We start from the raw sequence: 13,415 nt of genomic DNA, 5'->3' as shown, positions 1-13,415 counted from the left end.
AGTATATGAATTATACATAAGATCAGTTGCTGTCAAAGATGACGATGTTTCGGCGACTGGCTCTGGCTTATTTGTTATGAAGACTCCTGCCTTTGTACTAAGGGATGTAATAATTTGGCTGAATGATCAAAGAGAAAATTAAATGAAAATCAGTTTCCTACTTTGATCGAATTGACCAGTTAGACTGAAGAAGCCTGTAATCTAGTTTTGATCGAATTGACCAGTTTCCTATTTTTGATCGAATTGACCAGTTAGACTGAAGTAGCCTGTAATCTAGTTTTGATCGAATTGACCAGTTTCCTATTTTTGATCGAATTGACCAGTTAGACTGAAGTAGCCTGTAATCTAGTTTTGATCGAATTGACCAGTTTCCTATTTTTGATCGAATTGACCAGTTAGACTGAAGTAGCCTGTAATCTAGTTTTGATCGAATTGACCAGTTTCCTATTTTTGATCGAATTGACCAGTTAGACTGAAGTAGCCTGTAATCTAGTTTTGATCGAATTGACCAGTGAACTTGTAGCTCGCTTGAGCTCCAAGAGACAAGTTCCTCGTTCTGTAAAATGCGCGTTCTTATATACCGAATTGACCGGAGCTTTTCGGTGTAGCGTACCGGTAAACTTCGTTGTTCGTGTTGACTTTATGTGCTTTTCGTGTCTTTCTTGTGTATTGTCGTGTACTTCGTGTTATTTGCATTTTTGCGCACTTTTCTTCGCCTGACTTTTATGTTTGACATATTTCGCGTCTTTTGATTTATTTCGGAAAGAGAATTAAAATTTAAAACCACCATAAAGTGTTAGTTTTCAATTTAATTCAATTAATTATAACTTCCATTATTTAATAAATAAAATAAAACCCCAACGATATAAATATGTGCGTGATATTGCGGTAGGAGAATTAGTGCAAGTGTCTGATTGTAATTATTGTTTTGTATGATAGTTTGTTTATGTTAAAAAAACATATATGATTAATAATTGATATAGTGTTTATAATTTTGTGTTTTACTACATATAGTGGAAAAATAAACCAAACGAAGAATTTACGGCAGCAGTGGGTTTTTTACTGATGTGTTGTTTTTTTTTTCTATTGTAAAAATGTAAACAATGAGTGTTTGTTTTATTTCTTTAAATTCATTTTTATTCAATAAAGATATAAAGTGTGTTTTATTGTTTAATAATTGTTCAATGTATGATTATTTGTAATTCAAAATTCATGTTTTCAAGTTGTGTTTTGTTGGTTTGTTGTTATTAATTTTCTTTTTTCTTCTTCTTCTTCAGTTTTGTTTATTAGTCTTATCCGCGGCTTATTAACGCCTGGATTGCAGGTAATGTTATTGTCTTACCATCTTGTTAAGTAATAAAATAAATTTTATTCTTTTCAGGTTACATGCTGATCTTGTAGGGGTGAGTTGGGTTCTTTATTTGAATAGTCCATGGTGATGGTGTTGTGTTTTAGGCTGACGGTCTGACGTCAGATTTACACAAGAATTTATGTATGGTTGAAATTGCTTTATAGAAATTTCAGCCTTTACATTCTCTCCCCTCTTCGGAAGATTAAAATTTTGTTGTCGCATTTTATTTCACCCAAACCTTTATTACGCCTTTCCGACTGATTTTCACTTGGTACGCCTTGCCTTCGACGACACGCTGGAAATTAATTCTTTTACCTCCACCACGTTTTCTGCGGGCATCGCAAATAGCTTGGCTCACCTCTGGTGGATATTTGTCCACCAATTTTCTGACTATATCTGCTACTGATGGTTGCGATTCGGCTGCATTCTTTAATAACTCACTGTATAACTCGTCAATCACGGGTGGTGGTGGCGATCGATTTTGTTCATCAACCACATCGTTCCATGTACACTGTAGTACATCCTGGTCATCATTATCTATTTTTACTGGTGTCGAGGCTGCTGGAGCACGTGTTGGATCTTGGTGTGATTGTGTGTCACTGTTGTTCTGGTGGGTTTTTTTACATCGCCACCCAATGGCTTTCGGCAACATTTTCCAGTCTGACGGTCTTATTGTTGGTTGTATTTGGACATCTTCCATGGTTTGCTCTTTCTTATCAGGTTGGTTTTTGCGTAGCTTGTTTTTATCTCGTTTGGCTGTTTGTTCCATGGCGATTGGTAAGTAAAGACTGCGTGGTTTGCTCTTTTCTAATTTTTTTAGTTGTTGCTGCACACGTGCGGCTGTGCGCTTAAACTTGGTTTCCAAATCATCTACCATCCTTGATTTCTTTGATCGAACTTAGCTTATTAAAACACGCGTGGTCCTTATATACGGCTAACATCCTGATGATTTGCGCTTTTTGAACCATTACAGCAGAGTAGCCTTTTTTTACTTTTTTTCTTTGCTTATTATTTTGCACTCTACACCCTGAATATTTTTTTTTTGTTAAATTAGCCAACTGACTTGAGACAGTTTGTTAATGGTGAAAGTGATTATTATCTTTATTACTTTAAATTATTATTGACTTATATTGTTATGATTATATTATTATTACAATATTTTATTATTTTATATTTTATACGAAATGCAATAAATTTGTTTATTATATTTTTTTTCAAGTGTGGGTTTTTTTTTCAAGTGTGGGTTTTGTTTTTATTTTCCATAGTATATTCGGAGGTCAGCGATATGAGCTTTGATACGTATATTTCTCTTAGAATGAGGCACGATTTCTCTTTCGTTTCTTTGGACTCTTGAAAATTTTGTAGTAATCATCTTGGTTTTTGACATGATGATGGTCATCCTTTCGTTTAAATGTGCCTAGACGTCTCACGAGAGTTTCTGGTTTGTTTCCTTTTTTGCTTGGTTGAACGACGTTCCATTCCTCTTGTGGTGACCATGGTTCTTGTTGACTGTCACGCTTGACTTTATCCTTTGCTTGAGTTTCTTGGTTTGATAGTTCCATATTAAGTTTACTATCTAAAACATTGATATCTAATGGATCTAGTGAATTTGTAGGTTGTACATGACGATTGTTCGATACTGGCTGTACTGTAGTAGAATTCCTCTGTGGCGATGTAGTTGATGACGAAGATGATGATGGACCAGACTGGTGATTATCTCTTGGTGGTGCTTCTCGTGGTGCTTGTTGCTGATTAACAGGATATGGCGGCTGGGGCTCAAGATCCTTTGGTTGCGACGACGATTTGAAACCACTTTGCGCATGACACTGTGTCGTTTGCGACGATGATTTGAAATTACTATGCGAATGACACTGTGGCGTTGATTTAAAATTACTTTGCGAATGACTCTGTGGCGTTTGCGACGACGATTCTGAAATTAACTTGCGAATGACTCTTGTGGCGTTTGCGACGATGATTTGAAATCACTTTGCGAATGACTCTGTGGCATTTGTGACGATGATTCTGAACTTGTAGAAGTTGGTAACAATGGACGATTGACATGTGATGACTCTGGTACTATCGTTAAACGTTGTGGCAGTGTTGGACGTGATGATAAATCATGCTCTTTGATTTGACGCTTTTGTTCTCGTGGTTGTTGTACATCTTGTATTTGCAGTTGTAGGTTTACGTGATCTTGTATAGAATATGCATTGGAAATTCGATGTTTACTAAGTCCTGGTTTATTTTCTTCGATAGGCGTAACATGTTGCGGAATTTGCTGTGGTTGTATTTCATGCGCTTGCACTTGATCTGGTATTACTCGGATTGGATGAAATACTTCTGGATTTTGTTTGATATATCTTGGACGTTGTTGTCGTTGTGCCTTTTGTATTTGAGTTTGTGATTCTTCACGATCTTGTGTGTATCGCTGTAGACTAAATACTTTCGGATTTTCTTCGATATGTTTTAAATTTCGCTGACGTTGTGCTTCTGGGATTTGGAACTCTTGTATCTCTTTGTTTGCTTTTGGATCATGCGATGGTGGTACAAGGCATTTACATGGCGCTTGCTCTTGTAAATTTTCTCGCAGTTTTACTGAATGCTTGTCTGGGTAAATCCGACATTGTGTGCTTTGTATTATACTTGGCTTGGATAGTGATGCTGTCTTTGAAGTTGCAATTTTATTTACTTCTGCTGTTGTTTGCTTATCTATCGACTGGTTATGTTGTTGGTTACTTTGCTGCTGGTTCCGGACAGGTGATACCGGGCCTAGACTATGGATATCTTCAACTAGTACTGGCGTCATGGATATGAGTCTCATTGTATTCTGTAATGGCATCGTTGGTTGATTATTTACAATACTATTTGTTGAACTATTACTGCTACTGTTATTACTGTTATTGCTGTCATTGGCTGCAACTGCTAGTGTTGAGGAATCATTAGAATTAGCTGTTTCATTCAAAATACCACTTAGATGATGTGATGGAGTTGAAGGAGTTTGTGGTTGTTGTTGTTGAGACGTAGATAGTGTCAATGGTGAGGAAACATGAGCTGGCGATATTGTTACTTGTGTAGAAGTCTGTTGAGGCTGAACTGGTGCCGTAATTCGAGTTTCGTTTACGTGGATTAGTCTTAAGTCCTTGCGGGGCCTGAATTCCGAGAGAACGGCTTCCCCGCTGTTGGCTGTCCTCTTATCTCGTTTCCCGGATCTTCCTTGCAGCAGTCAAGGGTTCGTGTGTTCTGTTTTCCACAGTTCCAACAAAAAAGAATTTTTGGACTTCGACAGATTCTTGCCATATGTCCCAATTTCCCACACCTTCGGCATGCATTTGGTGCGTCTTGGATTCTCTGCTCGAAAGATTGGACTAGGTGGTTTCTTTAATCTCTTAGCCTTGGAGGTCCGGTTTTCTCTTGTTCTCCCCGTATAGCTTCGTAATCACCAGCCATGTCGATTAGTTCTCCCAATGTTTCGAAGTCTCGTCGTCGGATATAAAGCTGGTAGTCCGGATGTGCATTTCGATAAATTCGTTCTAGTTGAGCAACGGCTCCTATACCTGCGTGTCGCATTAGAGTTTGGATTGCTACAACATAGTCTTTGAATGTCTCCCGTGACCTCTGACGGCGGGCCCGGATTTCATCTTCTAACTTCTCAAAGTATCTTGCCGGTAGAAAGAACTTGAGAAAGTCAGCTTTGAAAGCGGTCCATAATTTCCACTGGCTGTTATTACTTCTATACCAATTTAATGCTTTATCCTTCAAAAGTTCTGGCATGGTACGTGGTATTGTGTTAATGTTTAATCCATGGGCTTCCACCAACTCCTCGACTCGTTCGATGAACATCAGCGGGTCTTTGCCCCCGTCATATTTAACAGACCATTTCCGGACTTTTTCTATACTTTGTGTAACAGGTGGAATTGTTATTTGTACATCGTTATTTAGTTCTTGTGTGATCGGTATTGTTTTTGTATGTTTACGCGCAAGGTCCCATAGCATTTCTCTCCGGACCATGTCATAATCTTCTTCGTCGATGTATGCTGCTAGTCTTTTTCGTAATTCCTTCACGGATCCACTCGTTTCTAGTTGCATTTCGGACAAGTAGTGGATTAATTCATCCTTCCGTAAGTTGTACAACCAGGATTTGCTCGGCGTGGTGGGTCTTCGAAGTTCTTGGTCGCCAATGTCGACCCTTGTTTTATGCTCTATAGACATGATTGATTTCCTTTCGATAATCGAGTTTAATATTTACCAATGTGGTTTTGTCCTGGTATTTTTGCGATAAATGTTACAGTCCCTCTGAAACTCAGTCCCTGTGAAACTCAGTCCCATGAAACTCAGTCCCTCTGAAACTCAGTCCCTCTGAAACTCAGTCCCATGAAACTCAGTCCCTCTGAAACTCAGTCCCATGAAACTCAGTCCCTCTGAAACTCAGTCCCATGAAACTCAGTCCCTGCTCGGGCGCCAATTGTAACGACCTTTTATCGTTCGTTACGCTTTGCTGGAGTAGCAAAATACACAAGTAGCAAAGCGGTTGTCCAGGTTCGTTATAATAGAATTTATATCTTCGGGACTGAATTTCTTTAGGAACCAAAATAAAAGCGTATTTTTATAATAATTTACCAATTTTATTTATTCCGATATATAAAAAAAACAATGGTTATAGACATTTAAGGAAGAAAATAGTAATTCTTGATAACTCCGACGTTCGCTTCTGATGTTTGTGTCTTCAGGGTAAATATAGGCGTGATTTTATGGAATCGTTGTACAGGCTTCCGTGGTTGCTTCTGACGTTGAGGAGGTACCTGACAGGACCGCGTTCTCTCCTGGGTTCCTTCTCTTCTTGCGGATGTTTTGTGTCAAGCAATTTGTCTGTGGGCTGAATGATCAAAATAATAATTAACGGAAAAGAGAAAATTAAATGAAATCAGTTTCCTACTTTGATCGAATTGACCAGTTAGACTGAAGTAGCCTGTAATCTAGTTTTGATCGAATTGACCAGTTTCCTATTTTTGATCGAATTGACCAGTTAGGCTGACGTAGCCTGTAATCTAGTTTTGATCGAATTGACCAGTTTCCTATTTTTGATCGAATTGACCAGTTAGACTGAAGTAGCCTGTAATCTAGTTTTGATCGAATTGACCAGTTTCCTATTTTTGATCGAATTGACCAGTTAGACTGAAGTAGCCTGTAATCTAGTTTTGATCGAATTGACCAGTTTCCTATTTTTGATCGAATTGACCAGTTAGACTGAAGTAACCTGTAATCTAGTTTTGATCGAATTGACCAGTTTCCTATTTTTGATCGAATTGACCAGTTAGACTGAAGTAGCCTGTAATCTAGTTTTGATCGAATTGACCAGTGAACTTGTAACTCGCTTGAGCTCCAAAAGACAAGTCCCCCGTTCTGTAAAATGCGCGTTCTTATATACCGAATTGACCGGAGCTTTTCGGTGTAGCGTACCGGTAAACTTCGTTGTTCGTGTTAACTTTTTGTGCTTTTCGTGTCTTTCTTGTGTATTTTGTGTATTGTCGTGTACTTCGTGTTATTTGCATTTTTGCGCACTTTTCTTCGCCTGACTTTTATGTTTGACATATTTCGCGTCTTTTTGATTTAATTCGGAAAGAGAATTAAAATTTAAAACCACCATAAAGTGTTAGTTTTCAATTTAATTCAATTAATTATAACTTCCATTATTTAATAAATAAAATAAAACCCCAACGATATATATTTGTGCGTGATATTGTGGTAGGAGAATTAGTGCAAGTGTCTGATTGTAATTATTGTTTTGTATGGTAGTTTGTTTATGTTAAAAAAAACATATATGATTAATAATTGATATAGTGTTTATAATTTTGTGTTTTACTACATATAGTGGAAAAATAAACCAAACGAAGAATTTACGGCAGCAGTGGGTTTTTTACTGATGTGTTGTTTTTTTTTTTCTATTGTAAAAATGTAAACAATGAGTGTTTGTTTTATTTCTTTAAATTCATGTTTATTCAATAAAGATATAAAGTGTGTTTTATTGTTTAATAATTGTTCAATGTATGATTATTTGTAATTCAAAATTCATGTTTTCAAGTTGTGTTTTGTTGGTTTGTTGTTATTAATTTTCTTTTTTCTTCTTCTTCTTCAGTTTTGTTTATTAGTCTTATCCGCGGCTTATGAACGCCTGGATTGCAGGTAATGTTATTGTCTTACCATCTTGTTAAGTAATAAAATAAATTTTATTCTTTTCAGGTTACATGCTGATCTTGTAGGGGTGAGTTGGGTTCTTTATTTGAATAGTCCATGGTGATGGTGTTGTGTTTTAGGCTGACGGTCTGACGTCAGATTTACACAAGAATTTATGTATGGTTGAAATTGCTTTATAGAAATTTCAGCCTTTACAACTTTTAATAAACTGTCTTAAAATTTTCTTTTATCGGTTTTTAATGATCCGAAATGCACCACTTGCCGTACTCGAAAAATACAAAAAAAAGAGACCGAAACAAGCTTCCGCTGGCTATTTTATAGTTAGTTTGCCTAACTGAAAAATCCTCCTGTCGCGTTAGTGATCCTGTTAACTCTTTGTTTACCGCTTTGTTTACGCTCTTGGAAATTTTTCACCACTCTCCTCGTTGGCTTTGCTGGTTTTTGTTTTGTGTTTATTTATTTGTTTTAGGGTGATGACCTCTAAGAAAGCTTACTTTATTTTTCACTTCCAATAAAGCTTAAATTATATAGGTTTTATTGGTACTTGGCAATGCTATATTACGTCAAACTTCATTGTAGCTTTCGACATAATTCGCCTTCAATGATCTAGATCAAAACAAACCGAAACAAAAGCTTTCACACATTTCTTTAGTTACCACTTTTGTTTTTTTTCTTTTATTTTTTTTTTACTGATAGCGTGCGTACAATGCACGTTGAATTGTTTGTTTATAAAGAAATGATGTGATGTTTTTTTTTGTTAAATTATTTAAGTGTTTTTTCATTTTAATTTTTATTTCTACTTTTATTTAATTTTAAAGTTTTAATTTTTCTTTAAAAAAAATTATTTTAATAAGTGTAATCACAGTTAGATACCGAATTTCGACGCCTCAGTTTTAAACGACATGCAGAACTACAAACATTTGAAGACTTTTCTGCCTTAATGGCACAACAACATAAAGAGGAGATCGCCGACGGGTATATAGTTCACTGGACGTCGTGGGGAATTCCGAGGTAATGTCAGATTATTTGACTATTATTACTTGTGGTATTAATATTTTATTCCCTCACAGGCCTACATAACACTGTCGGCAATAAGAACGGTGTTATCCGCGTATCTGATGTTATTAATGAAAATGCCGTTTATCTTCACACCTTGTTGAAATTCGCTAATGGATTCTTCAAATATTTTTTCTGAGTACACATTGAATAACAGTGGCGACAATATGCAACCCTGTCTAACGCCTCGTGAAATTGATATCCCTTCTGTTATATCACCATCGATGTTTACATGCGTAGTTTGTTGCCAGTACAAATTTTTAATGCATCGGATTTCCTTGTCATCAATATTAATGTTTTGAAGAATTTCTATAAGTTTATCATGTTTCACGTTGTCGAACGCTTTCTCGTAATCAATAAACCAGAGAAAAACGTCTTTGTGAACGTCTTTACAGTTTTGAATTAAAACTTGAATATATAATAGTGCTTCCCGAGTTCCAAGTCCTTCTTTAAAACCAAATTGCGATTTTCCCATTACTTCTTTGCATTTTTTGTATATTCTGCCGTGCATAATTTTTAGAAATATTTTTATGGCATGTGACATAAGGCTGATAAGTCTGTATTCACTACATTTTTTTGCATTTTTCTTCTTAGGCAGTGTTATGAAGGTAGATTTTACCCAGTCATCGGGATATTGTCCAGTATCGTATACATGAATAAACAATTTTACTAATAGATTAGTATTTTCTTTATCAATTAATTTCAAAATTTCAGATGGAATCTCGTCTGGGCCAGTTCCTTTATTGTTTTTCATCGATTGTATAGCTTTCTTAACTGCTATCAGAAAAAACGTTTTCAATATATGTTTTCCAAATTCGTTTCTTTTCATTTATGTCAAAAACTATTTCGTTATCATCACTAATGAGAAATGAAGTAGAGTTTTTTCGGTAAATTCCTGCGATCTGTTTCAGTTTTTTGTGGAGATTAAAGTCATCATGTAGTGATTGTAATCGTTCAATTTCTTGGCATTCGTTACTTACCCAAACTGTTTTTGCTATACGGATCTTACTTCTGATGTCTCTGTTTAATTGCCAATATAGATCTTGTTGTGTATTTTTATACTGACGACGTTCATTTATTAATTTCGCTATATCTTCGGTCATCCAATGATTTTTTATTTCTCTCCTATATGATCCAAGAGTTTCTTTCGATGAAGATATAATCGTTGTCTTGAGTTGTTCCCATATATTATTTGGGTTTCTAGAATCAATACTACTAATGCGCTGATTTATTTTATTTTTTAATGAACATTTTATGTCATCATTTCTTAGTTTTTTTAAGTTGACTTTAAGGTTTGGTTTCTTTTTGCGATTTGATGCTAATCTTATGTAAATTTTCGCCATTAGAAGATTATGATCAGATGATACATCTGCGCCCAGGTAAGTTGTAACTTTCTTAACTGAAGAGCAAAAACGATCACTAATTAGGATGCACTCTATTTGATTTCTGATAATGTTATCAGGAGTGTCCAATGGATATTTCCAAGTATATAGTCTATGAGGTGGTAGATTGAACAAAGTATTTGAAATCTTTAATTTATATTCTTGACAGAATTGTATTAGTCGATCTCCTCTATAATTTCTTTCACCTAGTCCATACTGGCCCACAACTCCTTGAATTTCTCCTCTTCCAAGTCTCCTTGAATAATTCTATCTTATATTCTATCTTACTAAATGTCAAATTTGCTAATTACAAGTTTTACAATTATTTTTTAAAAAAAAAGTGTTTTATTCTTTCTTTTTATACAATCTTGCTTATTATAAGTTTTACATAAAAAAATTTTATTACGAATTTGCTTATTACAAAAAATATTTATTATTTTGGGCATACATCCACTCTTATTCCTCTTCTACTTAAAAATGTAAAAATTTATTTAGGTTATTAAGAATGTCAAGTCTTCATAAAAATTACGTAATTATTCTTATCCCCTTTATTCTGATATTTTTACTATATATTGTGTGGTGTTTTAAAATATTACCTCAAAATGTTTTCACCCGCTAGCATGAGTCAGGCCGATTACTATTACTCTCTATGTCGCTCCTCCGATGATTCGGAAGATGAGGAGCTAAACAGGAAAACCGCTGTGTGGATAACAAAATTGCTTCGTCCACCTACTGAAGAAGATTTCACTCAATCAACCACGAAGGATGTAGCAGCTAATGAAGAAACAGGAAATGCCTATCACAGTATTAGCTATAATACAGATATAGATGAAATCCTGTATCCCTCGGCTAAACGGAAACTAATATCCCCGAAAAAAATAAATCGGATAATACCGTCCTAAAAAAATGTAAAACACTACGTTTGTTATAAATAAAGAGAGAAACATTTTGACTTAATGTGTTTTTATTATATTGAATTTGTGAAGAATATGGAAAAAGAAATGGTTTTGGTCGGCCGTCATTTGACGGTATTAGAAAGTTGTTAATGACGCTGAATAATTGCTGCTTAATTGTACCGGCAGCGGTGGTGCTGGTGTAGGGTGTGCAGTGTATGCATTTGTAAACTGAACCGTATTCTGTGAAAGAGGCGGTGTAGGAATTGATGATACCTGTGTTATACATATATGAGTGTGTATATTGTGTTGGTGTACTTTGCGTAGAAAGAGGTGGCGGATAATTTCTTATCTTTGTCTGATCTTTGAAGGGATGGTGCTTCTGACTCATTTAAAGTACGTTTATTTAATTTCACGTATAGTACATACATAAACGTTGAAAAAATAATAACTGCTGCTACCGATATTGTCATTGCTGTTGTTATAGTTTTCCCATGGAAATGTAATTCTTCTATTTTTTTTAGGTTATCCTGTTATCTCCAGATAATGTCCTCAAATGTTAATGATTGGTTTTTTTGTTTAATATTTTCTGTATTGCTTGGTGGTAAAACAAGCAGTTGATCTGTTTTTAGCACTTGGTTCTGTAAAATTAAACTATTAACTTGTATGGAGCAATTACTTAAAGTCAGAAAATAATTTCCATTCAGTGTTAATCTTCTCTGATCACAAGTACTATTTAATTTGCCTTTTTGTACGTCAGAATTATCATATCGCTCTACACTTCGATAACCTTCTCCTCTGTAATTCTTATTACTGCACACTTTCCAGTAAAAATACAGGTAGCGCTTAACTTTAGTTCAAAAACTGATTTATCACCTTCGCTTACCAGCTATCTCTACTGTTGTTTCCAACGCTGTATTTATTTGATTTCCTTTAGCATTTGATATAGGAACTACTAACCGTTTCTCTACCCTTAATGTCTCTCCTGGTACTTTTATTACGAATACAATTGACTTCTCCTTAAACGTTGCCGTTCCTAGTTTAATTTGGCTCAGTTTTTCGAAACCAATATCGAACTTCTGTATTTTCTCCCGGTTCAAAATGTTTGGTTGTATCACTCCCGATTTTGCCGAAACAACGTTTTTTTGTATCCGTTCAACTTGCCTTCGGAGACTCGTAATAGTAAATAGCTGTGATATTGCCAAATTTTCGTCTAATAAATCTCTCTTTACATTGTTTCTTATAAGTTCCCAGTCGTTCTGTATCACTTTCTTTAGTTTCTCCAAAGTTTTGTTATAACTGTCATTTATGTTAACCTGTTGATTTTCAGATATGATCAGTTCATGATTGTTCTGCTCTAATGCTACCAAATGCCCTTCGATGGTAGATTTATCCTTATTATCTAAAGTTACAAACGCACAACTGAGTAGACGTCCTCCAGCATTTAGTAATCCCCTTTTTAACCTATGTGGCATTAACGTATGCAACATATTCTCGGTTTAGATAATTTCTGTTTCTACCAGTGCTCTGTAGTTCTTATTTTTTATAATGTCGTTTACTGATTTATAAAGTTTTCCCAGCAGGTTCTTTATTTCGTATGGGTTGACTGCATGTAGAATGTAGTTATACTTATGTACAATTTCTGCTTTTTCTACGTTGATTTCCGTATAACCAGTTTCCGTTTCAATTTTTTCTACATATAACTCAGCCTTTCCGTAATCAATTACTGACCCAATGAGTAGAGGAAGCAGTATTAACTGTTGAAAAAGTTATTTTGTGAGTTTATTATATTTTTTCCACATTAGTTCTATTCGAATTGTAAAATCATTTGTTTTTCCTTTTTAGAACTTTTTATTATTATTATTATTTCTTATTTATATATATCACCTAATTAATATTCTTTGATTTCTTTGATACCTTGTCTCCTACATCTAATACTTATCCTAGTCTTTAAATTATCTAATAATTGGATAGCTTCACTAAATTAGAATCAAATACTTTTTTCCGTCATCTTATTAAAATCTTTACATGCATTGGACTCGGTATTGCTGCGACTTCGAAAGGTTCCATCCACAAAAGGGATAACTTATGTTTTCTACCTTGATTCTTTAAACATACCTTATCTCCAATATTGAATAGTCGATTTCTAGTATGTTTGTCGTGGTATACTTTTGCCTTTTCCCTTGCCCTTTTTTGGTTTTTCTTTACTACTTCATATGATCTCTGTATTTGGTACTTCAATACTTTGGCACTATATTATACAGAGGTACAGGTTTCCTTTTGAAATTCACTGGCACATCAAAATCGATGTTCGCGAAGGTGTTTGCTTTGTCGCTGAATGCACCGAGTTATTGTAAATATGCATCGCATGATGCATCCACTCATCCCAATTGGTTTCGTCGATGTTTACAAAATTCCTTAAGAACTCGCCAAGTGGTCGGTGACTTCTTTCTAATGATCCGCTCGCTTGCGGATGGTAAGGTGTGGTATTTATTTTTCTTATCCCTAACAATTTACACACTTCTTTAAACAATTTTGAAT

The 13,415-nt window shown here is 35.1% G+C and overlaps 2 protein-coding genes across 2 annotated transcripts in view; both read right to left on the bottom strand.

Moving 5' to 3' along the window:
- Window positions 1-2,661: 2,661 nt before the first annotated feature.
- On the bottom strand, window positions 2,662-4,680 carry LOC119667286 (myb-like protein Q). The gene is made up of 4 exons (XM_038076576.1): window positions 4,668-4,680; window positions 3,411-4,444; window positions 2,782-3,222; window positions 2,662-2,700 (listed from the first exon to the last, which is right to left on the bottom strand). Exons 1-4 carry the CDS (start codon window positions 4,678-4,680, stop codon window positions 2,662-2,664), a joined length of 1,527 nt encoding a protein of 508 aa, XP_037932504.1.
- A 7,066-nt stretch (window positions 4,681-11,746) lies between these two features.
- The window catches only part of LOC119667285, a 5,149-nt gene continuing 3,480 nt past the window's right edge, over window positions 11,747-13,415 (bottom strand). Inside the window, exons 2-3 of the mRNA XM_038076575.1 lie at window positions 12,504-12,631; window positions 11,747-12,338 (exon numbers count right to left, since the gene is read on the bottom strand). Of these exons, the coding sequence (XP_037932503.1) occupies window positions 11,747-12,338; window positions 12,504-12,631 (720 nt within the window). The remainder of the gene's footprint in view (window positions 12,339-12,503; window positions 12,632-13,415) is intronic.

This window comes from Teleopsis dalmanni, chromosome 1 (genome assembly GCF_002237135.1).
Source record: "Teleopsis dalmanni isolate 2A chromosome 1, ASM223713v2, whole genome shotgun sequence".
NCBI classification, from domain to species: domain Eukaryota; kingdom Metazoa; phylum Arthropoda; class Insecta; order Diptera; family Diopsidae; genus Teleopsis; species Teleopsis dalmanni.
This window is presented reverse-complemented; position numbering and strand designations above follow the sequence as displayed.